We start from the raw sequence: 26,305 nt of genomic DNA, 5'->3' as shown, positions 1-26,305 counted from the left end.
ACATTAGCCAATAACTGATACAGCGCTTCTTAGTAACTGGGTGGTAGGTAATGTGTTAACTCCAAAAATTCTGAAGCAACTGTAATTCCAATGACTTGAAGATTTTAATACCTACCAAGCTGAAAGGGTATAACCATCTCTACTATGTAAACACAATAATGTTAGGAATAACTTCAGATTTATGAACACTGCTTTAAAAACATCTCCAGTAGGAAACAACTTGCAGTGCACTTACCTGCAGTTTGGAGTGAACAGCCAGGTACACACGAAGAACCTCAATGCTGCTACGTATGCGGACAGATGCCCTCTCAGGCTCAAAGTTTGGGTTTATCAAATCACTGAACGGCTCGTTTGTAACATCATTTCCCAGTAAAGAATAGTAAAAGAAAAACTCAGGCTGTCTTTCTGGAAGCTTCATGGTACATGGAATTAACTAAATATATAAGGAAAAAAGATTATTAGAATCTAAGGCACTCCAAAAAAAAAAATCTTCCTAGAATGTCCATTGATTTGAAGTATTAAAATTAACCGTACAGAATTTTTAAGTTTCTGCCAAATTACCTTTTTTACTTCTTTCTGTTTAGTTAGTGATTTCTTTTGGTGGTGCTGCTTGGAGCCAAACTGAAAGTCTTACAAATTCTAGGCAAGTGCTTTACAATTAAGCTACGTCTCTAGTTTTTGGCATTTTGTGAGACATGGTCTTGTTATATAGAACAAGTTAACCTGAAACTCACAGTCATAGACTCCTGAGTGTGGGCTGAAGCTTGTAGCATACTGCTTACTTCTAAAATTGCTCCCAAATTACTAATTTGATTAATTTTAAATGATTTTATTTTATGTATGTGAGAATTTTACCCTCATGCATATAAATCACCGTTTGACATCAGTGCCCGTGGAGGCCAGAAGAGCGGAATGGACTCCCCAGATTGGAATTACAGGCAGTTGTGAGTCTCCATCTAGGTACTGGAAACCAAACCCAAGGCCTATGCACTTAACACTAACCCATTTCTCCAGCCCCTAATATTTTGGGGGCGGGGTGGGGGTAGGGCAGGTAGTCTCAGTATGTAGAGCTGGCTAGTCAATCAGGCTGGCCTTGAACACAGAGATCTGCCTGCATCTGCCTCCCTAATAGAATTACAGACAAATGCCACCACACTCAGCTACCTAATCTGATAAAATGTGCATAGAACTTGTGGCGCAAGCCTGGAATTCTAGTACTTCAGAGGTAAAGGCAGGAGTTCAAAGACATCCACAACTGCAACTAAGTCTGAGGCTGCCTTACGTTACAAGAGACATGTTAATTTAACATTTGCAAAGTCCAAAAGAGAAGGAAGATTTCATTGTTTTCCAGCTTCCATTTCATGAATATGTCAAAGTTCTTTTTGGAAGGACCATGTATTTTAAATTAAGCTTTTCTTATTATCATGTACTTTTATCTGGTGCTTATTCTAGTAAAAAAGGCTCTGCTTTTATAACTGAGAAAATGTTAAGTCTTAATCCAAGCTACTTAATAGATTACAAAACAGACTGAATGTTCACAAAAACCCTAAGCATTATACCCTATGAACATTTCATGTCTCAATAGGAAATGGCTTAGAAACAGTCAGGTATCATAGATCAGTGGACAATGACAAACTGTCATGAAATGACCCTTAAGTAAAATGGATTGCTAGGCTAAAACAAGTCATGGTGTGGCTGGAGAGATGGCTCAATGGTTTAAGCACTTACTGCTTTTCAGAGGAGCCAGGTTCAATTTGCAGCACCCACAAGATGGCTCACCAGTATCCACAACTCCAACTGCAGGGAACCTGATGCCCTCTTCTGGCCCTTGAGGGTAGCAAGCACACAAATAGTGCACAGGCATGCGTGCATGCAGGAAAAACACTGACACCACAGCACTGGACATCTAACATTGACTAAGTGTACACTGATTATTTTCACCTACATTTTGATGTACTTGCGAGGATTTTAGTCACACGGACTGAGATACATAATTGTAAAGAACACTAGTCCTGGAGAGACCTTCAGAAAATGACATCATTATTCTTTGCCTCCTTTTGTTTAAGTCAAGTTGAAAGGAAAGAATCTCATAGCATGTGAATGCCGATCAGAGCGCTGGCTAAAATAACGGACGGTGTCTGGAGGACCACGTGCTAGTCTTAACAATGATTACCTCAGGGAGGTTAGTTAGGGAACTATTTCGTTTCACGATGAAAAAAATGATATACAAAGTTGTATTACAGTGGCTTTTATGTATTTCATAGTATGTTTAACTTCCAAGTCATTCCGACTGCAGGCAGAGGTCCTTTAGAAATTCTTTACCATCCTAGAATTCAGGCACAGGGTGTCATTCAGAGCTGTCAAGACTTCAAAGGGCAGTAAGGTTACCCATACGGCAGTGAGCAAGCTCCCCTGACTGTGTGTGCTGTCCTGTAGAAACCCTCCCTCCGCAGTGGCTGCTTGGCCTCTGCAAAGGGACTTCAGTTTGTGCCAAGTGCTTTCTCGCTACCTTTGAGTAAGTGCTGAGAGGAAAACACTAAGTCTTGGTTTCACCTAAATAGAAACAGTGTAACCAGTGAGCAATCACAACCCCTTTTTCCTGTTCCCAGATGCAGAAAATCACAGCTCTGCTTCCTGCCACCTCTCCCTGTCATGAGGGACTCTATCCCTCTGGACCTGCTGCATCGAAAGAAAGCCTTTCTGCTACAGTTGCCTCACTTACAGTTTTATCATAGCAACAGAAAAGTGACAAATGGAGGGGCAGAGAGGCTCACCCATTTTATGTTGTTCACTGTGCCCTGTGTAAGAAAGTCCCCTGATTCTGACACAGGAACATATTGTGTTCTGCTAGCACCCGTGACAACAGGCTAACGTTTGTAAGCATACACACAATAAAATATAATTCCCAACCTAAATGTTCCTAACATTGCTAATTTCCTCAAACAGTATATTATTCAAAAGAGCTAACGTAGAATTCCCTCATTACTCCTCACAATGCCACACACACACAAGTACAAACACTGTTTGTTAACCCTGAAACTGGTCTGTTCTCTTGTCAAGATGTTGAAATCTACAGAGAAATGCTTACTAGCGTGAAAACACTTCTAAATATTTTTATACTTTTTAAACGTGTTTGAGGGGTGAGAGACCACGTGAGAGTAAAAGTGCTCACAGAAGACAAATGTGAGTTCAAACACTGATAAAAAAATCCCTTAGTCTGAGGGAATGTCTTACCTGTTCCAACTGGGTGGCAAACGCTATGGTCACTGACAGAATAAAGGGGTCAGTGCAAGACTCTGCTGGTCCAATCTGATGGTAGCCTCCTTCCTCATTCAACACCGCAACAATGTCCTTCGGGTCAACTCCTGAGAGGAGAGCAGGAACTACACAGATAAAACCACAACTACGTTAGACTGTAGTTTCCCATACTTTATTATTTTTGGATAGGATCTTGTTCTATAGCCCAGGTTGGTCTAGAATTTACTGGTTACCCAGTCAGGCCTGGAACTTACTATGTAGCCCAGGCTGGCCTTGAATTCATAATTGTTTTATTTTAACCTCTTATGTGCTGGAATTCAAGCCTATGCCACAATGCCTGGCCCATTATACCCATCTGAAAACTCACTCTATGGATTTAATTAAGAAGTGGGCCATTTCCATGGACACAGTATTGCAAAAGGTTTCCTTTAATTTTTTTATAGAAAGCTTTAACTTTATTTTTCTATACATAAAAACATTATTCTAAAGTAAACTATTTTTAAAATGACTAATCAGACCACATAGAAAAGGAATGTAACACAGGTTTTGTTATGAACTTATGAGCTCTGGAGTGAAGAACGTGCTAGACGTAGCGGAGAGAGAAAGGTGAATGAACAGAGAGCAGGCATGCTCCATACAGACATAGCACATAACAGACCAGGAGCAAGTGCAAGTTAACGAAGCCAGCGAAACCCAGGCTGGGCAGCCTCCTGGGGCAGCCTTAGAACGCCACTGCTGGGGAGCAGAGGGGCTCCATGTCCCGGCCTGCCTGCCCGGCGTGGCCAGTTGGCAGCCAGCCTGGGCAACCCGGATGCTACTTCAAAACCAAAAACCTGGTATGGAGAGCTGCCGACACAGCTCCTCAGCAGGTGCCTACCCAGCAGCTTGAGGCCCGTGTTCACGGCCCATTATTAAATACAAGAGCAAAGACAGGAGAAAAGAGCGCAGAGCACTGAGTGAGGACGGACCGCCAGGAAGCCGAGGCTGGACAGACTCAGCCCACTGAGTTTAACACTAAGGGAAAACCATGAAAAGGACCTGTGAGGAGCCCAATACAGTCAAAGGAGCATGAGTGTGAAAAGACTAGATAGGTTCAAAGGTTTGCAAACTGATTAAGTGGAAAAAGAGAGGGACATAAACAAAACTACAACTGGGTAGGAGTGCTGGGGGTGCAGCAGAGCGGGCGTGTTCCGTGCTAAACTGCATGAGCAACAGACGGTGGGACTGTGTCATGCATGGATTATGAATATGTGCGTGCTCACACCATCAACACCCTCATCACAACTGTCTGGAACTCCACTTCCAGGGGAATCCCATGACCTCTTCTCAAAACTGAGCACACTGTACACACCTACATGCATGCAAACACTAATACACACAAAAATAAAATTTTAAAAAGAGCAGCAGTCTTTGTGAGGTAGTGAAGTCAAGGCAGCTCCTTTAGAATGGGACTCGCTGTGCTCATTAAGGGGCTCGACAGAGGGTGTACAGTTCTTGCTAGCAGCCTTCTGTCATATGAAGGACATCAACAAGACCAGCATCAGATACTGGTGTCTTCTCAGATGCCCAAATCTCCAGAACTTCTGTTCTTTACACATTACCCACTAGCACAGGCTAAGACTATTTATGTATTCAAACATATATTTATGCACGTGCATGTAAACACATGTGCACAGATTATATAACTTTGTCTACAAAATGGATCTGAATGCAATAATAAAGTAGCAATTGGCATACTTAACACCTGAGCTTTTACTTATATACATGTTTAGAAAAAGGAAGTGGAGATCCTTAGAGGAATCTGAACAAGAACTGGAAGACAGGTAACACGAAACAAAGCCAGAACGCCTTCCTGTGCAGAAGCTGTGATTCCAGTGGCATGACACCTAAGAGCAAAGCCATACGGATAGCAAGAAAGAACAGTAGCTGTCTTAGTACATCTTCTGTTACTGTATCACCATCCTTGAGACTAGATAAGTTATAAAGAAAATACCTTATAGTTCTCACGGCAGGGAAGTAATGAACAGCCTTTTTTAGTAAAACCCTTATTACTGGGGATTCTTCAGGTCCTGAGGTAGTTCAGGGCATGACTTCAAAGACACTCCTACTCTAATGATCACTAACTCACTCCCCCAGTAACATAAGAATCCATTTGTTCATGAACAGAATTAGTTCCTTCATAAAGGCAGAGCCCTGCAGTCCAGTCAGTTCTCAAAGGTCCCAACGCCAAATTCTATCAGGATCTAAGAAATTATCACCTCTGGGTGCACCTAAACTACAACTAGGACCTGTGGAAAGGGAAGGCCAAACAAGCAGACAAAGGACACCCAACAGGGAATCTCTTCTAAACTACATGGGATACATGGCATCACCCCAATCAAAACCCACTGACTTAGCATCCAGTTACTAAACAATGGACAACACCAAAAGCGAAATCTGGACCAGAGAAAGGGCTCAGCAGTTAACAGCACTGGCTGCTCTTACAGAAGAGCAGGGTTCCCAGTAACCTTATAACTGTAACTCCAGTTCCAGGGATCTAATATTGTCTAACCTTTACCGGTACCAGGCACACATGGAATATATAGACAAGCAGACACACACACACACATTTGTGTGTGCGCGCGGATGTGTGCACTGTGTATACTGACATCCAGTGCAAACTGGGCTTCTGGAGAGAATGCACCAGTGATGTTTCATCGATTGCACCAACATCCGAGAGTTGTAGTGGACGAGTTACTCCTGTGAACACACACTGAAGGTATGGGGACATTCTGACTCTCCAATTTCACTACCATGCCAAAGTGTCCCAGGTATGCTGGTACGTTCTCTATCCCAGCCCTTGGCATGCAGCGGCAGGCAAATCTCAGTGAGTTTATATATACATATACATATATACATGTATACATATATACATATATATATCCAAGTAAACTATACAATGAGACTTTGAGTCTAAATAAATAAAATTTTTAAAAATGTACTTAGACTTTGTTAAACTACAAATAATAAACATATTACATTTGAGGGTTTTCCTAAACTAATCCTGGAAAGAAACTTTTGCTAAGTAACAATCTTTAAAATACAAAAATCTCTGTTCTAACATCTGTCAAGTTAAGAAAACACACCCTTTCCCGAGTTCTAAGATGCACAGGTAAGAGCCAGCCTCCACCAACAACTGTTTCCATGTTACACGTGCCCACAACACTGCTCCTGTCTGTCACACTGGGTGACTCAGCGCACACTCCTGCACACAGCTCCCAGGACGTCACCCTTCCTAAAATGAGTGCACTGGGGAACTTGGGCAAGAAAGTCTTTATGAGAAGATGCACAAAACTACATTCGGCAGTGCACACCTATAACCCAAACAACCAAGAAGCAGAGACAGAAGGATAAGGAGCAAAGGCCGGCCCCAGCTGCACAGTGAGGTCCAGGCCAGCTGGCCTACCCTATCTCAAGACAAACAAACAAAGCAAGACAACAAAACCCACCAGAGACGGGGATGTACAAACCTTTTCCATCCCGAGGCGGGGCGCCTTTGGCTTTAAAACTATCCACCTGTGCCTTGGTGTCTGTTTCCAAAGTGATGCTTATCAGGACCTCGGACTTGAACTTGGTGTATTTGTTACTCAGCAGCTGGTACCATTTGGGAGCCTAGATAACGAAGCAGAAGGCACATGAGGTGGACAGGGTGAAGCACTCAGAATGCTCCTTTGAGGTTCTCGCTTTCCCCTGCAGCCTTCTCAGTATGTTTTCCCTCTTAAGAAAACATAAGCCCAGCATAAGGCGGCACAGTCTTTAGTCCCAGCACTACAGAGGCACAGGCAAGCAAATCTCCCAGTTCCGAGTCAACCTGTCTACACAGTGAGTTCCAGGCCACCCAAGGCTGAACAGTGACTCCCTGTCTCAGAGTCACTGAGTCACTGAATGCTTTTCACATTTTCTTCAAAAGAAATTACTATTGATCAGAAAGCCATCAACTGCATTTCCCTTCAAGAAACACACTGCAGTGTTTAGACAGCCTTCTCCGCTCCCATTCCAACACTCCGTCAAGGAAATATCACAGGGAGAGAACGATACACATCCATCTTCAGTCTTCGGTCTCTAACATCACGCCACCCATCAATAGCAAAAGCCTGTTATCAGCTGTTTCCTCAACTCCTTTGCTTAGGGCTGCTATTAGGCCTCCTTTCTATTCTACCTAGTTCATAACAACTAAGAAAATGAAAATGTTGTGACTTGTGATGCTCTGAGTAGAAATGGCCCCCATAGGTTGATATGTTTGAATGCTTAGTCACCAAGAAGTGGAAATGCATGAAAGGATTAGAAGGTTTGGTGTGTGATCTTATTGGAGTATGTGTGGCCTTGTTGGGAACACATGACCTTGTTAGAGTTGTCACTGGGATGGGCTTTGAGTTTTCTTTTTTTCTTTTTTCTTTTCTTTTTTTTTTTTTTTTTTTTTTTTTTTTTGGTTTTTCAAGACAGGGTTTCTCTGTGTAGCCCTAGGTGTCCTGGAACTCACTCTGTAGACCAGGCTGGCCTCAAACTCAGAAATCGGCCTGCCTCTGCCTCCCAAGTGCTGGGATCACAGGCGTTCGCCACCAGGCCCGGCTCGGGCTTTGAGTTTTCAAAAGCCCACACCAAACCCAATCTCACTCTCTTAGCCGGTGAAACAAGCAGCAGCTCTCAGTCCTTCTCCAGCACTGCGCCTGCCATGCGTGTTACACCTGTCACAGCGATAATGAGCAAAGCCTCTACAACTGTACGCCAGCCCCCAGTTACACACTTTCCTTTACAAGCGTCGTCGTGGTGGTGTCTTCACAGCATTAGAACAGTGACTAAGACAGTTCTAATAAGTAGCATAAAACGTTAAGGAAAAGGTCCTGTTCTGCGTCATAACCCATTTACTGGGCAGATGCTGACAACACAGCCTTCTACTAGGACGGGGTAGACTATACCTGACTACCCCCAAGACAGCACCCTCAGAATTTCCAGTGCCCAGACCAGCCAGAACGCATGGCTCAAGCCAGGACAAAGTATACCACAGGTACAGGAACCAGTCAGCAGGGGTGCCATTTCACATCTATACATAATAATACACCTATACATGCTTTTAAGGACACTTACTCAGACACACACAAATAATTTAAAAATAAATAAAGTATGGACAGGAAAAAAACAAAAACAAAATGGAGATTAAGAGGTCCCTACTTTTAAAGTTTAAAGACAATCTTAATGTAGCTGGTACATGGCTATCTATGCGGCACTTTAAGAAGCTGAGGCAGGAGTACTAGGGGTTCAAGGTTAGCCCTGGTCCACATGCTTGCTCTTAAATGAGTTATTGTTGCGAAGGACTACAAAAACCTTTAGGTTCTTTCTTAAAGAGCCTACCGTAATATCATATTATTATGATGATAATATAAAAAACATAAGATTTATAAAAGCTGAAAAAGACACATCAATAAAAGGAAAACATAAGGCAAACCTGTAATGTCAGCTACAAGGCGGCAAGGCCTGCAGGGTAACTCAAAACAAGAAGTTAGACCTACAGGTACAGCTCAGCACAGGATGCTTGGCTATCACAGGAGGCCCTAGCTTCAACCTTGAGACCAGGGCAGAGCCCGAAGCAGCATCAACTGACACCTACTCAATGTTTTTATCAGAACAAAAAACATTGCTTATTTTGGTACAATTTTGTTGGTGCTCTTTTGTGGGGGGGCTGTGGGGCAGAGAGAAGGACTTCACGATAGGGTTTTCTCTGTGTAGCTTAGGTTGTCCCAGAACTCACCCTGAAGACCAGGCTGGCCTCAGACTCCCGGAGCTGGCATTACAGGTACATAGCCACTGCCAGGCTCTCGTGGCTGGTGTGAGGAGCTAAGACGCCAGATCAAAAGTGCTGGAAAGTATCAAGTTTCATGAGGAAGATTAGGGAAAATAGTGTCCTGAGTGAGGATTTAGTAGACACATCTGAGTAATACAGCTACAAGGACACAGATAGAAAGCAAGGGGACCAGCCCGGATGTTGGGATAGCCATGGTAGGAAACACTGGAGGCTTAGATGGGACAGCAGCCTTGAAAATGCAGAAAAGATCACAAGTGGACAAGATCATCTGCACCAGATGGCTATGAGGGAGGGAGGGAGGGAGGGAAGGAGCAGAAAAGTGTCCACGAGCCTTCTAGATTTAGACCTGGGACAAACAGAGAGGGGTGAGGAGCGTTCCCTGAACCAAGGACGTTGGAGGAGGAGAGCCTCTCAGGGGAGAGCCTGGCCTGCGCCGTGCCGTGGGTGGTGGGTAGTTACTTCACACCCCACGAGAACAAATGAAAGTGCAACTTTCACTTTTTTTTTAATTTTTTTTTTTTTTATTTTCTATATTCTTTGTTTACATTCCAAATGCTTTCCCCTTTCCCGGTTTCCCCCTCCCCATCGATCTCATAAGCCTTCTTCCCTCCACCCATTTCCCAATCACCCCCCTCATATTTCTCTGTCCTGGTATTCCCCTACAATGCTGGATCAAGTCTTTTCAGAACCAGGGCCCTCTCTTTCCCTCTTCTTGGGTATCATTTGATATGCTAATTGTGTCTTGAGAATTCAGAGCTTCTGGGCTAATTAATAACTTTCAAATCCAACTCAAACACTAAAGCAGAGTCTGCGCATCAGCCTAAGGTGATGATTTGCAACTGGCTTGGTATTCGATCCTTAAATACCATATAGTATTTACTTAATCAACTATTTATAATAATAATTAGCAAAGCCAAAAGGACAATACCTGCTTTGTTTCTTGAGCTGTTCTTAGGTCCAAAACGATGTAGCCTATGGTTTCCTTGGCAGAAGTGTGGGGGTCCAAGGCAAAGCACTGGAGTTTGATAGGTGTGCGCTGTAGCCTGTAGGGACCAGTGACAACAGTTAGGCCCTCCTGTCTTAACCTGGCTTTCTCGAAGCCTGAAGATAACTGTATCCTCCAGGTTACATGTTTGTTTGGCCAACTCTATCTAGACTGTGTTTTCTAAATGTTTCCTTAAGTGGAAAGAACTATTATTTTTATCTATTTATCTGTATACCAACTAGGTCAGTTCTTCCCACACAGCTGTGATATATCTGGTCCTCTGCAAGTCAGAAATTATCATGAATGTTTAAAAATAACAAAAGAGTCTGGTGGTGGTGGTGGCGCACGCCCGTAATCCCAGCACTCTGGGAGGCAGAGGCAGGTGGATTTCTGAGTTCAAGGCCAGCCTGGTCTACAGAGTGAGTTCCAGGACAGCCAGGGCTACACAGAGAAACCCTGTCTCAAAAAAAAAAAAAAAAAAAGAATAGACCTTCGAATACATTTATGTTCTAATCCAGCAATAAAAGCAGTAAGAATTCTTGAATTTTGCTAATTTTCTGTTCTGATTTGATTTAGTACCAAAGTGATATGGGAGTTTTAGTGGCGGTAGGTTCTTTTTTTTTTTCTTTTCTTTTTCCTGAGGCAGGGTTCTATGTAACTCAAGGTACCCTTGAGCGTCTCCACCTCCAAAGTACTGGGATTAGAGGCAAACTACAGCATGTCCAGCTTTTAGAAATATATTTTTAATCATTTAATAAATGAAAGTACTGTTGTTCTTGACTGTAGGGGAAGCCTCGACCACTGTGGGCGGCGCCATCCCCAGGAAGGTGAGTCTCCACTGCAGAGGCAGTGCGACTAACCGACTAACCGCTGCAAGTTCCTGCAACCCTGACTAAATTACCCTTTCTCCCTTAAGCTGCTTCCATGAGGGTGCTCTAACACAACAACACAAAATCAAACTAGAAAGACCATGTCTCAAGAGCAAAAAATGCAAAAGAAACCACACAAAACAATCAACAAATATGATATCACCATAACCAGTAAGTTATAAGACATAGGAAGCTGCAAGAAAGGACAAAGATGCTGACGAGAGCAGCCTCACCTGTGCTGATGAAGGACTTTCCTGTCAATCTCCCAGGCTAACTCTGTAGCGAACTCTGGCTGGTCAGTGTGGTCGACAGGATCAGTGGCCAGCTGCTCTCCATCAAACTTAGCTTCCACCACAAGCATGTGCTTTGGACGTTTGGGGAAATGGCGACCTGATGGAAGAATATACACACACAGCAATCAAAGAGGATCCTTAGCGCATGTCTTAGCTATGGATGTATGCTGCAGGTAGCTGGCCGACATGCTGCATAAACTGTCTCTCAAATGCATCTGCACCTACGTCATAACCTGAAAGCTATAACTTAGCAATTATTGCTTCTCCAGCACTATGTGACTATGAATCCCTGCGGATCCTGTTCGGAGGTAGATTCAGGCTCAGCAGGCCTGGGTGGGCCTGGAAGCCTACATTTCTAACAGGTTATCTATCAGGCCCTACAGCATGAGTGCACACACTAACTTGCTCACAGATAAATACATTAAAAAAGATAAACAAATGGTAAAATAAGTGGCTTCAAAAATAATACAACGGGTACTTGTCCTAAAAAGAAAACCAAGGGCCTACGAGAAAGAACATGAAATGAGAAAGGCATGCAGTGGAGATTGTGTGTGTAACCTAAAATAAAATCAACCGTCAGTGATCGTCTGGGAGACGGGATGGAAAGGGAATCGAGGCTGGTGAGGAATCCTGGATTCAATCCTCAGGTTGAATGTAAACACTACCAGAGCTGGGCAGAGGACCTTACACCAGTTTTAGGCGTGTTTGTGATAACAACCTAACCAACATCCCTGACTCCTGGTTCTTTTTGCTAAACACAACTCATAAGCCGAACATGAGTAAAGTTCATTTTTCTAGGTGGGGCTATGGCCACCAACACTTTTCTTAGAATAACACACTCCCTGGCTTCCGAGGTCCTCTAAAGCCGATTCACTCTGGTTCTTTCAGACAAGTACAATATTCCCTAAACATCCACCTTCCTCTTGGAGCCCTGTCCCACTCACCGTGTTCACTCCCATTATCCTGGCTGATCTAGTCACCAGAAATGACGTTCTTCCTCCCTTGTCCAGTGCTTAGGAAAGAAGATTCTACCAAACCCATGTTTACGGTCTATCTCGTGTTATTATTATAGTGCAGCCCAACACATGGTTATGGTGTCTCTCGCACACTAATTTGTTCATCTCAAGTAAACTGACCCCTATATCGTGGAAGGCAGGAAATCACTACAGTTTTGTTTTTTTTCCACAGAGAAGGGCCCAGTTCTAAAGTGAACAGCCTCTATCAACCAATTAGAAGTTAATGAATTGTTTCAGTCTTGTAGGGGTTTTGTTTATTTAGGAGTTTTGTTGTTTGTTGGAGTGACCGGTGCAGGAAATCACCAGTAGACCAGGTTGCCCTGATCTCACAGAGATTAGCCTGCTCTGAGCCACCTGAGTACTGGGATTAAAGGCCTGAGTCTCCACTCCCTGCCCAGTCTTGTATTTTTAAGAGGTAAAGAAACAATTATTATTGTTTAATAATAGTGTTTAATAAGCTATTGTTTAATAGCTTCTGGTCAATTTCTTATTCCAAACTCAGAAACTATTTTTACACTTTTTTCTTCCCTCTCCTCAAACAGAATCAGACTTCTCCTGAGGGAAGGAGGGGCAGAGAAACACCCACCCGTGGTTAAACTCTCTAGAGTCCTCACACTGATAACCTGTTCCAGTTTATCAGCCTGACTTTGCTGCAATCAGCTAACTACCGTGAATCGAGGCAACATTTGTTGAATGAATCTGAGAGCAAAACATGGCTTCTTTTTCCACACCTTAAGTGCTTTTTGCAGCTAGACCATCCGGTCCAGTCTTCTCATCTGACCCATTTCTAATTAGCTTTAAGACCCACATAACTGCCATCTCCTCGGGAAAACATTTCCCCAAAGAGGCGGTCATCCCAGCTTGACACACTGCCCCATTTTACTGACTCTCTAAGCTTCTAGACCTAGAGTCACCTGCCTTGCCAGCACAGCGCCTGACATTCAGTAAGTCCCTGATAAACAAATGCCACTCACTCAACAAACAAGCAAGGATCATTTAGTACACCTTAACCACGGTAGCCCCCGAGGTGGGCTTATCAGGACATGTAAAGGGGACAGCCTCGGCACTATATCTGAAATGGTACAAAGCTTGTATTAAAGTCAAAGGCAAAGTTCTCACAAATGGCATTAGCGGGAACTGCTGAACTGAACGTGCTTTGCAGGCACTTTTAGCTCATATATAAAAGCCATCGACAGGCTGCTTCTGATGGAAATCGGTTTTTTCTACATTCTCTGGGGCTACGGCTAGTCACGCTAAATATCACTTATCCCTAATAGCACTCACGTTCCCCCAGAGAGCTGTTTAAATCAATTGCCTAACAGACCTCGCTCCATGCAACTGAACAAGTCTTCGGGGACCACAAAAGCGGAGATGACAGGGTTCGTAAGGTTAACAAAGCTTCGGTCACACATTACTCTGCTGAGGTACAGGAAGCAGCAGTTGCAAAAAAAGAAAGAAAGAAAATAAAAAAGCCCGAGGCCGCTCACCTTCGAGGATGGATACGACGATGAGCAGCTGGTCGGACTTGGGGACCATGGTCGCGGCGGCGGGGTCTGCAGGAAAGAGGCCGAGTGAGGTGCGCAGGCCGGCCCCGCTCCCCGGGCCACCGCCCAGGCCCTAACCCAGCCCAGTCTCGGCGAATGCCGCTCCGCTGCCCGGCCCTGCCGCCCAACAAGCCCGCCGCCCAGGCACCTTTTGCCGCCTGCTAAGCCGCTATTCAAACGCCCGGGCAGCCGCAGCGGACGCCGCCGCGCCCCACTTCCGCCTAGCAACCAGGCCGGCAGGCCGAGAGCCCCGGGGAGGTTGGAGGACAAAGGGCGATAGAGACCAGGGCGGTCGAGGATAGAACGCCCATCAGCCGGCTTCACCTCCCGCCCTTTGACGCTCTTTCCAAGAGCCCTGGGGAGACGCGACGGCATTAGCCCGCAGCGCCGCCTGATGGTCACATGGGGGAAAGGCAGGAGACTTAAGCCACCACCAGCCCCCTGCCGTCGCAGGCCGCGCAAGCGCACCATTGCTCTAAACGCTTCCTGGTCCTGCCTTGTTTGGATCTTTAAGAGTAGGAGCGCAGAGTGCTTTATGCTCTACGTTAATCTGAGAACTGAAACAATAGCGCTTTTTTAATGCTAGTTCTAAGCACCTGGCTTCAACCGAACTGAATGCATAGTCACTAAATAGATAGATAGATAGATAGATAGATAGATAGATAGATAGATAGATAGATAGATAGATAGATAAAATAATGACCTCAGTGTGAACTGTTCATGCTCAGCACTTCGACTATTTGTCCTGTGAAAACAAGAAGCGTCAATACGGTAGTTACCATAACTGTTGGTGCTGATGTAATCTCTCCCAGATTAAGATGTACTTTAGAAACACCTCTACAAAGAGGGAGAGAAAAACATTGTCACGTTGGCGAGAATATTTAAAGAAGTAGGTTCTATGCAGACGTAGTAAATTTGCAAAATCGAGGCCAAAAGTTAAGGCGTGGAAGTGCCGTGAACCCACATTTCCCTTTGGGGAGACAAGATTAGATGTATTTTGAAGATTAGCTAATTTAAAACCTAAAAAGTGAATCGGTGGGAGCCGGCGTGGACTCTATTAGCGTTAAAAAATTGTAAGAATTCCTCCCGGAAAGTCAAAAATAAAACACAATAACAGGTAATATGGCAAAAAAATAAAACAGCTGAAGTGAGATCTCACGAAGTAGTGGAGTAACTGGTACCTGCTGCTCTCCTGCTCTGTAAACCTAGAAGATGTTTTGAGAACAATTATAATTCAGTCTCTGAGCCCTGCTGCTATCTTCTGCACTGCTGTCTTTCTCTTCTTTGTCTACAAAAGAAAAGGATTTGGAGACTGAGCTAGATTACCTGTAAAGCCCTTCAGAGCTCCTGAGAGGTTTTTCTGAAATGTGGTATTCATATAAAACTAAAGAGACGTTCAATTTTGTGTGCATTGCTGAACACTGTATTTCTTTGTGGAGGGTATCTAAAAGGGAAGAATCACAGCTGGCTTATGTGAGAAGCTGTTTCCTATCCAAGGTGTTATGTTAAATGCTGTATAGTTATCTTTCAACATGGATAATCTCATAACTTAATCTCTATAAAAACTGACTTTTTTATATATATATATTTTTTTATTTAGAACATACACTTATTTTCCTTTAGGATCTCTACCAAGACTGAAAACCCAGATCAGATTATCACTACATCCCAGAAAGTAGTCTCATCATTTAAAGATCTGTAAAGTTAATCAAATAAAGAAAGATGCAGAGGGCCATGGAGAGATGGCTTCAAAGTTAATAGTACTTAATAATCTTCCATAGGACTTGGGATCAGGCCCTGGCACCCATGCAGGCAACAAACAACTCTCTGTAATTCCAGAGCCACAGGAGTTCCAATGGCCTCTCTGGCTTCCAAGGGCACATGAACACATGTGAAACACATGCACATACACACACACACACAATATGCTTTGAAAAGAGAGCTATATCAAAAATTTTACCACAAGAAAAATATCTTTGTGTGTGTGTGTGTGTGTGTGTGTGTGTGTGTGTGTGTGTGTTGTGGGGGCACACTTAGAGGTCAGAGGACTTCTGGAAGTCAGTTCTCTCCTTCTACTATGTGGGATTCTAGGGATCAAACTCAGGTTGTCAGGCAGGGCAGCAGGTACCTTTACCTCCTGAGCCATTGCAGTAGAGTTTTGGCTCTATGCATCAGGATTTCCTCTCTAGACATTGTTTGTGAAGTCACCTCATTGGAGCTGCTGAGAAGTCACCAGCATCATTTGCGTGATATGGAAGTTGCCATCTACAAATGGACTGTAATTCCATCATCATCTAAGTCCATGGCTCCATAATCTAATTCCCTTCTTGTTGTCTAAACAAGAGATTTCAGTTCTAGCATAAAGCATCACATATTAGTTTGAATTCATCAGAGAAAATTTTATTACAGGTTAATGAAGTACCAATTACTGTAGCCAAATACATAAGAAAACATTTATAGCATATGTAAATTGTATCTATTAAACAATGGAAAATTCATCACAGCACCAGCATACAAAGTATGCAAATTCAAACTGACAGTTTGTCAATCTGCTACCTAATCATATTAGGTAGCTTTCTATTTCTATAAATTTCTTCAAACAAAGAGGCATCTTGGTTCATAGCAAACCCTTTTTTCTAAATCTATTTCATATTTTGGATAACCCCTACCTTGTAGTATTTTTAAGTTTTATTTTCAACAATTTCAATGGCATACTACAGAAGAAGTTATAAATTATATTAATATTTCCTTTTTCAGCACATTTCTGTGTATATAAACAGGCATATATATAATATATATATAATATATATATATTTAAAAAAAACTAAAATGAGATCCCAGGACTAATAAAATTAACACACCTGACCTTTGAGAACTGCTTAGAAAAACAGCCTCCTTTGGAAGAAGGAATGAGCTGGGTGTGAAGGCATACACTTTTGTAATGCTGTTACTCAAGGGGCTGAGGCAGGTGGATTCCTGTAAATTCTAGGCCAACCTCGGCTGTAGAGTGAGACCCTGACTCTAAATCCGAAAGATAACTGCTCCAAGGCTCAGGGCCTGTCACTGAGGAGAGGACAGAAGAGTGTGAGAACTGAAGAATAAAGTGTTGTGACACGTTGTGACAGCTGGTGTGACGTGGCCATTGGACTTGCTGCAGTTATAGTTACATGCACTAGCCATCCATCTGGTCAGGACAAGATCAGCCAGAATTCCAGCAGGCAACACTAACTGGACTCAGTGGTCACAGCAGGAGACAGACAGACAGACAAAGGAGGGGACACGAAGGCAGGGAGGCAGATGTGTTGGAGGGTATTGGGGCAGTGAGAGAGGTCAGAGTGTGAGCAAATACGTTGTGTACATGTATAAAATTGTCAAAAATAAATAATATTCAAGAAAAAGAAGGAGAAAGGAGAGGAGAGAGAGAGTGGGGATGGGAGGGGATGGAAAGAGGGGAGGGGGAGGGGAGGGGAGGGGACGGGAGGGGAGGGGAGGGGAGGGGAGGGAGGAGAAAAGCACACCTAACTAATAGCAACACAAATAGCCCTTTAAACCGGGATCCTATATCAATAAATGCAACAGTTATATGGTGTCTTCAATCTCTTGAGAAAGGGCCACTAATACCCCCATTTGAGACTGTAGAGCTCAAAAATCAGAAAAATCAGAAGTCAGTTATCAGGAATACCTACACTCCAAGACACAAGGCTTTCTATCTTCCTGACTCTCCCAAGTAATTCTGGTCTGAGCCGCAGTTCTTCCATCAGAAATATAAGGTTAACTTGTTTTGTTTTTTTGAGACACTGTTTCTCTGTATAGTCATGTCTGTCCTAACTTTGTGTTCAAGGCTGGACTCCAGCTCACAGAGATCCACCTGCCTCTGCCTACAGAGTATTGAGATCAAAGTTAACCTGAGCCACCACTGCCCAGCTCAGGTTAACTGTATTTATGCCTTCTTTCTTTCTTTCTTTCTTTCTTTCTTTCTTTCTTTCTTTCTTTCTTCTTTTTTTTTTTTTTTTTGCCTATGTATGAGTGTGTGGTATCAATGTCTGCATATCCACATGTTGTCCGGTCACATGTATGCAGGTGCAAATGGTCTCATATCTGTGAATTGGCTCCATAAATAGGCAGCTTGCTAAATTGCTGGCCACTTTAGGTATTGAGCCAGGGTCTCTTACTGACCCTGAGTTCACCAGTTCCGGCTAGTCTAACCTGCCTGGCTTTCATGTGTGCTCTGGGACTAACATCACCTGACTTCTGCAGCGAGTGCTTTATCCACAGGGCCACGAGATTTTTATGATGATTAAACAGCATCCTTTCTGGGAGGGGCCCAGGCATAATTAAAAATCTCTGAACGTGACAGGCTTTTGTTTCAATATTAAAAGATCATTTGTTACAGAGGTTTTTTTTTTTTTTCAGACTTATCTCTCTTTCCAGGCCTGCAAAGATAACCAATCTTTATAGTCTCTCAAATTGGCCTAGACCTATGTTCTTTGGAGGGAATGACCCCTACACAATCTTACTCTGGCTTTTATGAAGCCAGAACATCTCAGTAGGTCAAAGCTTGAAATGAGCAGGTCCCTGGACACAGGTGGGACACCACAGCTGTGCCGGAGGTGGCTTTTCTCCGGCTGATTGTCGGCGCGTGGTTGGTTGTCATGATTTTTCAGTTATCTCAAGAAGCAGGAATTATAGATTCTGCTGTGAAACCATCCAAATTTTTAATGCTGAGGATGAATTTCAGTGTAAAACAGTAACAACAACAACAACAACAAAAATATGTGCTGCATACAGGCTAGTTACCTCTAGCCCATGTTTGCTCAAGTGATTATAACAATTAGCTCCTCCAGCCTGCAAATCTGAGTGTAACCAGGAGGAGATTGCCTAAAACTAGGAAGCAAAGGATGGGCGGAGTGAGTGTGGTGTTGTGGAGATTAACAATCTACTGCTGAGATTAGCAGTCTGCGCAGTGATGGGACCCTAGAGAGCGGTGTGGGGTGGGGGAGGAGTGGAGAGGGGGGAGACACAGATCTTTACCTCAGATTCACAAGCCTCTGATTTGAGACAGGATCAACAAATGCACTAGACTTTCAGGAACCAGGCAGGTTCAGATGATTCGTATCTCCTTGGTGACCAGCAAGGCAAAACCCGGCAAGATTTCTCCCAGTACTTGGACTTCCCAGAGGACTTGCTCAGGATGAGAACGCAGCATGTCCATGGTAAACTCTATTTCAAGGGCGGGAAAAGCCAGTGATTACAAGGACCAGCTTCCAGCTTAAGTGGAGTTCGGGTTGACCCTAAGGGCTGAAGAAAAGCAACATGTTTGTATATTGTCCTCGTGGTGTCCGCTTTGCGAGTAATGTTGAGCTTGAATGGGCTCTGAAACATCGTGTTTGTGACAGTCGAGGGCAGGTATAGAGTGGAGGGTGAGAGGGGGTTGCCTCTTAATCCTGCAGAAGAAGGCAGATCTAGAGAAAGTTCTGGAACTGTGATAAAGGGATAGAAAAGGCAACTTCACGGCTCAAGGATGCTGCTCAGTTCAGAGAATACTAGCATGCCGAAGCTCTAGGTTCCGTTCTTATCAGTGCATAACACTGGGCACGCATGCGTAGTTGTAGATGCAGCACTGCAGGTAGAGGCAGGAAGAACAGAAATTTCAAGGAAGTGAGTTTGAGCCAGCCTGGGATACATGAAACTATATTTAAAAAAAAAAAAAAAAGCGAGTAAGGAAAGAAAGGGGAAAGGGGTGTGTCACCGAGATGCTACCATTATAAACCATAAAGTAAAATATCTGACATGTAGGATAGCTATGGGGTCGCGACCCCCAGGTTGAGAACCTCTGCTTTAATCTGTCCCACTATGTAAAAGGTAATTGTCATCCAAGCCTGATGACCTGAGCTCCATCCCCAGAAGCCAGGTAAAGCTGGATGCAGAGAACCAACACATGAAGTTGTCCTCAATCCTACATACAATGCTCTTGCACTCTTGGAGATACACACACACACACACACACACACTACATGCACACACACACACTACATGCATACACACACACACCACTGGTAGAATGGCATTCTGGACTCAGCAGATCTGTTGGTCTGTTACTTTTAAACAGATTCTCATTGTGTAGCCCGGGCTACCCTCAACTTAAGATGCAGCCCAGGCTGTCCTCTACCTGAAGTAGATTGTTAAGAGACCTCCAGAGTATGGAACCCGTAGAGGCTGTTGGAAGTGTTGCTGAAGGTGTCAGAAGGGTGTTGGAATGCAGATATTATAAATCCCTGGGGACAGTGCGATGCTGTGTCTCCGATATAACGAATCCGACAAATAAATAACAAAGGGAGCCTACCGCTTTCAATTCTGGGGAAGGTTCAGAATTTACAGAAAACACTTAGAAATCAAGTTGAGTTACTGAAAACCTGGTAAAAAGCCCATTGCTAGAGAGGACATAGCCCACGGAGGGAGCCTACCACTGCTGCTTTCCTAAGTGGGCACGGTGCAACACTCTCTCCTAAGCATTTATGCCAACACGTGTTGATTGGTGGTACCCACAGCCTTGTCAGAGAAGCTTCTGTGTGTAGTGAATGAGCTTGTCCCTGAGGAGGAGACTCCTAACTGGTCAAGTGCTGAGAATAAATCATAGTTGAGGGCTCAGATCTACACAGGAGATCTGTATCAACTCCTCCAAGACTCCGAGAACATAGAAGGGAGGGGGAGGGAGGGAAGAATGGCAGAGCCACCTCCTCCGGAGGGAGGAGAGCTCCTGAAATGTCTCCTAACTTGACATGGCTGCTGTACCCAGAAACTCACAGCATTGGTGCTTAGCTGCAAAAGACTTGCACGTGACTGGACCCAGTAACATTCCATCACAGATAGGGACCAACTGTCCCCTGAGTGCCTTGAGGAACCGTAGTCAGTTAGTGGTTATTGGGAGAATGGGAGAAGGAGTGGTATAGCTGGTAGCCAACTGCCCTTGCTCCGCCATGCTTGGCAGCGAGTTTAATTAAATGCAGTAGGGCATATGCACAAAGGAGACAGGGATGGTGGAGGGGGAACTTTTGGAAGAGGAAGCTTGGAGGGGGAGGAGGAGGAAGAAGGTAACGAGAAGAATATGACCAACGTCCATTATAACCGTGTGTGAAATCGCATTAAATGAAAACCCACAAAAGCTGACTATAAAGAGATGTTTTTCAGAGGCTAGAGAGATGGCTCAGTGGTTAAGAGCACTGATCGCTCTTCCACAGGTTCTGAGTTCAACTCCCGGCAACCATGAGGTGGCTCACAACCATCTGTAATGGGACCCGATGCCCTCTTCTGGTGTGTCTGAAGACAGCGACAGTGTACTCATATACATGAAATAAATAATTTAAAAGAGAGAGAGAGATGATTTTTCAGGAATGTCAGAAATGAGAGCAAACAGATTGACTTCAGATGGTATTATGTGTCTGTTTCAAAAATGTTGAGGAAAGCCGGACGGTGGTGGCACACGCCTTTAAACCAGCACTTGGGAGGCAGAGGCACGCAGATTTCTGAGTTCGAGGCCAACCTGGTCTGCAGAGTGAGTTTCAGGACAGCTAGGGCTACACAGAGAAACCCTGTTTCGAAAAAAAAACAAAAAACAAAAGATTAAAAAAGAAAATGTTGAGGAAGGTCTCAAAATGTGGAGAGACCATTCAGCGGTTAAGAGCACCGACTGCTCTTCCAGAGGTCCTGAGTTCAATTCCCAGCAACCACAGGGTGGCTCACAACCATCTGTAATGGAGTCTGATGCCTTCTTCTGGTGTGTCTGAAGTAAGCAATAGTGGTGTACTCACATACATTAAATAAACAAACAAACAAACAAATAAATAAATAAATAAATATATCTTTAAACATGTAAAAAAAGAAAGTTGAGGAAAAGGAAGAACTGAAGAAGAGAGATACCGGCAGGCCTGTTACGTTAATATCATCAGAGCCAGAGTCTCAAGCCCCTGACCACCGGTGAGGATGACTTCACCGAGGAGCTCGTGGAGCAGAAGCAAGGCATGAATTGGAAACACATGACGGGACCCAATTATAATGTTAGCTATTGGGAGGTGGGAACGGCATGGTCAGGAGTTCGAGGACCGTCAAGGCTACAGCGAGCATCCAAGATTAGACTAGGCAACACAGTAAGACACTGGCCTCAACTGGACAAGGCGCGGAGAGTGATAGACTTCAGAGCATTCAGTCAGACATAGGATGTCCCGATCAGAGCCCTCTCCTCAAGCGTCAGGGATCTGTAAGGAAGAGGAGCAGGAAAGGCTGTAAGAGCCAGAACTGGTGGAGGACTCCGAGGAAACGGACACAACAGGACTGACACATGCACGCACGTGTCATCTCACAGAGGCTGGCAGCATCCTCAAGGCCTGCGTGGTTTCAAACCAGACAGCATCGCAGCACAGGAACTCCCACTCTGAACCAGGCAGCTGTTTGGAAATGTTGCCTGCTGGAAAAGGGCGAATCATTTTCTCCCAGTTGAGTACACTGGGCACATCAACCGCACTCCAGAACAGGCCCCATGCCCAGGAGGAGTTGGCCAACAAATCAGACTCCATGGGTACTGCATTTGGTGTGTGGACCCCATGGAGTGTGTACCCATTTCGTTTCTTTTTTGTCTTTTTTTTTTAAATAGAAATAATGCAAAGTTGAGTGGATAGAGAGAGGAAAGGATCTGAGAGGAGCTGGAGGAGAGTGAACACTGATTCAAATAGCAGATGAAATTCTCAAAACAAACAAACCCAGACATCGAAAGCATTTTGAAAGTTGTACTTATAAGGAGGAGTGGGGCCATAGAGCATTTGCCTGGAATATACTATGCCCTAGAGTCAAACCACAGTACTGTATTTTACAGAGAGACAGAGAGAGAGAGAGAGAGAGAGAGAGCGCATTAGAAGAGACAAAAAAACTAGTATCTACAAAATGTCAACCAATACCTGCAGATACAACAAGAATTTCATAAATTCATTTTTTAAAGTATTTGTCATCCATGCCTATGAATTCTTATCTAGTAACTCCATAAGAGCATCACTGAAGAATGATCTGGGGTGTGAGACATTTCTCCATCACAGATAGTGACAGCTGGCTCCTATTACCTTGATGAAGAAATAGAAACACAAGAAAACACAGTCTCTTCAACAGATCAAAGTTAAAGGAACATTTTCTGACTTATTCTCCCGTAGACACCTTAACACTGGTGGCACATACACTGAAATCTATGCTGAATATGAAGAAGTCATTATGTCGCTAGCACAGGTGACAAGGAACATAACGGTGCTAGGCTCTGTGGTGTGCAGATCTCACCTGCCTTCCTTTCCATCCCCAAGGCCTAGAAAAGATCTTGGACTCCAGCAGACATTTATGATACTTATTTAATAAATGAAAATAAGACACTTGAGGATTCTAACCTAACCTGACATGATATATGACCACTGTCTTCCATTGTACAGTCATCAAAATCATAAATCATGTCTTAGTTTATGAATTTCTTTAAGAAGTTCATAGTACCAGTTTGTTACAGGTGAGTAGTAGAGTTTTTGGTTTGCTCGTTTAGTTTGTTTTTATTAGCTTTTTTCACTTTAACGGTTTCAGTTTAGACAGCAGACATTTTTCCAGAACGTTCCCCTTCCTCTTCGCTGAACCAACATAGAGCTCCCAGGCATGGTAACATTCCCAAGAGTTTCTTCAAGTTTCAAATACTAAAATCCGAGTAGTTGTCTATCTCAATAATCAGCCTCTGAACCGACACAAGGGAGTTGAATCAATTTGCCATATATCCATTTCCAGGAGCGTTCACTGGTCATTTTTGTTTTGAATTAAAGTAACTTTCTAAGTTTTAGGAAAGCTGAGCGGAATTTTCAGGGCTCAGGCCTGCTCCTGTTTAAGAGTGTTAAATGCTCTTAACGAATGCATCTAGGTGAACCCCTCTCATAACCTCATCTGATAGCCTAGCACTTCTGGGAGTGGAGCTTAGGGGACACTCATTTTACACACGTGATCAAATTTCTCTCCTTGCCCTTTCCCTTGAAGTGTTTCTGTGAAGATCAATTAACTCTCCCCTTGTCCAACCTTTTCTCAGGAGTGTGGGTCCCTAATGCTATCGCTTTGGTAGGAAAGGGTAGAGCTGCCGAGGATTCTCTTTGTTCTTTCATTAACTTCAAATCCACTTGAGACAAGCAGAGTTTAATTTGATACTGGGTAGCAAGGCAGCTTAGCTTCTCAGCACAGAGTTTCTTTCCTCACTCAGTCCCTGAATAAGTTAACCACGGCTATTTTCAAAAATAATAACATCCAGATACATTGTTTATTTCAGTCAAAATCTCACTCACTGAGTTTTTTTTTTTTTAATGTGCATTTCTTTTGTTCTCAATGGATTTGACTTTTGAAAGCAGAAAGCCCAAATCAGCTCATATGGTTTGCTGAGACCTTAGGAGCTACTGCCTTCTAGTCTAAAATCTCCACCTGAACAGGACAGAGCTAACTTAAGCGACGTTTCCTGAACTCAAGAGCGCTCTCTTTTGGTGTCCTTATTTCTTTTTCTCACTTTCCATGTCAACAAAATAGAAATCAAGTTAAATCTCACATACCAACACTTGGCTAGGGTGGGTATGCTCTTTCCTTTGCTTTCCTGGGCTATTATAATATGTAAAAAGGACAAGCCTGGAAAATTAAAACAGGTGATAGAAGAACGGGTGGGGTGAGTGGATAAGGCTTCATAGGGTACAAAATAAACACTAGAACGCCACATGTGTATGAGAAAGTCATAACAGTTTTCTAACAAACTGCAACTCAGATGTCCCACAGTTATTCTGGCACCAACCAATTTAGATGTAACTTAAAAAAAAAAAAAAATTCCCAGGGCTGGAGAGATGGCTCAGTGGTTAGGTTAAAAAGCACTGACTGCTCTTCTGAAGGTCCTGAGTTCAATTCCCAGCAACCACATGGTGGCTCACAACCATCCGTAATGAGATCTGACACCCTCTTCTGGTGTGTCTGAAGACAGCTACAGTGTTTATTTATTTATAATTATAAATAAATCTTTGGGCCTGAGCGAGCAGGGACTGATCGAGCAAGGTTAACCGGAGGGAGCAGGGCTGACTGGAGCGAGCAGAGGTCCTAAACTCAGTTCCCAGCAACCACATGAAGGCTCATAACCATCTGTACAGCTACAGTGTACTCATATACATAAAATAAATAAATAAATAAATAAAATCTTTAAAACAAATAATTCCCCCTCCTTTACACTAAAGTACTGATCTCCTAGACACAAAACAGATAATGAAACAATTTCACCTCAAAAACGGATAGCTTCACACCTTCCTTTGTCGAAACTCACTTTCATTTTCTCTTCTTTCTCTTTGATGGGGTGGGCATGTGGGGAATAAGTCAGAGCTGTTGCAGCCCAAAGCGTCGTCTTTAATTTCGTAGTTGTATTTCTACCCTTGTATTTTTATTAGTTTCATTTCTACACTTGTAATTTTTTTATAGTGATAATGTCAGTTTAATTATCTCAATCGGCTTAAGAGAACAAACAATTTGACAACGAGCTGCCTTTAAAAGCACAAGGATTATTTTCCGGCTCCCCTCAGAGGAGCTCTCGCAATTTCTCCTCCATGTAATTCTTCAGCTTGATGATGTAACACATGAATTATTCACCGAGGGATGTATTTTAATCACTTCTTATCAGCACTGATATTTTAAGAGCGGTGCCAAGGACATTACAGGCAAAAACAGACTCTGAGCACAAATCCTCTCTCTGGGTTTTAAGGTCTTCGGCACTTGGTAATGGCTGAAAACCTCGTCTCTTCACCTATCCATCGAATGCTGTGTTTGAGGGAAACTTTTAGAATGAAGAAATTAGGGTATAATCAGGAAAGGAGAAGCAGGATACGGACTGGGTAGCCCTGTGCTTTGAGTGCTACTGTGGAATTCTCTGTAGGGCTATAGCTTCGTGAGTAGAATGCTTGTCTAGCAGCTCAGAAGCCGTGCGTTTGATCCCCAGGCCCTATAAACTTTATGTGTGGTGGTGCAATCCTGTAAGCCTAGTACTTGAGAGGTGGAGGCAGGAGGATTAGGAGTTATAGGTCATCCACAGCTATAATTTCTTTTATCATCATGTTCATCTGAATAACTAGCAAAACACAATCATATACTAAATGTGGTAATATTGCTTTACATTTAAAAACTCTATTTTAAAAGAGCTCTATATTTTAAAAGGATATAAAGTTATATCTCTAATTCTTCGACGGAACAACCAACCATCCTTAATACAGTTAATACAGTAAGCATAGATTTCAAATCGTGTATGAATCTACTCCGAGTACACATTTTTTTATTGAGTATCTTCTTAATTTACATTGCCAATGGTAAAACCTTTCCCAATTTCCCCCTTCCCAAAAGCCCCCCTCCCCAAAGATTCCCTACCCTTCCTCCCACCCCCACCTCCATGTATATGCCCCTCTACCCAACATACTCCCACCTCCCTCCCAC

At 43.5% G+C, this 26,305-nt stretch overlaps 1 protein-coding gene across 4 annotated transcripts in view; it reads right to left on the bottom strand.

The window, feature by feature from the left end:
- The window catches only part of Cep120 (centrosomal protein 120), a 60,822-nt gene extending 46,744 nt beyond the window's left edge, over window positions 1-14,078 (bottom strand). The window contains exons 1-7 of one of the 4 annotated variants that reach the window (XM_052155183.1): window positions 13,953-14,078; window positions 13,748-13,813; window positions 11,185-11,341; window positions 10,026-10,140; window positions 6,768-6,909; window positions 3,235-3,383; window positions 236-433 (exon numbers count right to left, since the gene is read on the bottom strand). In XM_052155183.1, the coding sequence (XP_052011143.1) occupies window positions 236-433; window positions 3,235-3,383; window positions 6,768-6,909; window positions 10,026-10,140; window positions 11,185-11,341; window positions 13,748-13,796 (810 nt within the window). In that variant the 5' untranslated portion in view covers window positions 13,797-13,813; window positions 13,953-14,078. The other 3 variants (XM_052155182.1, XM_052155180.1, XM_052155181.1) reach the window with 3 other exon arrangements.
- Between the last annotated feature and the right edge of the window lie 12,227 nt (window positions 14,079-26,305).

The sequence above is a fragment of the Apodemus sylvaticus genome, chromosome 13, assembly GCF_947179515.1.
Source record: "Apodemus sylvaticus chromosome 13, mApoSyl1.1, whole genome shotgun sequence".
Lineage (NCBI taxonomy): Eukaryota > Metazoa > Chordata > Mammalia > Rodentia > Muridae > Apodemus > Apodemus sylvaticus.
The sequence above is the reverse complement of the archived record's forward strand: the minus strand, read 5'-3'. Positions and strand labels throughout refer to the sequence as shown.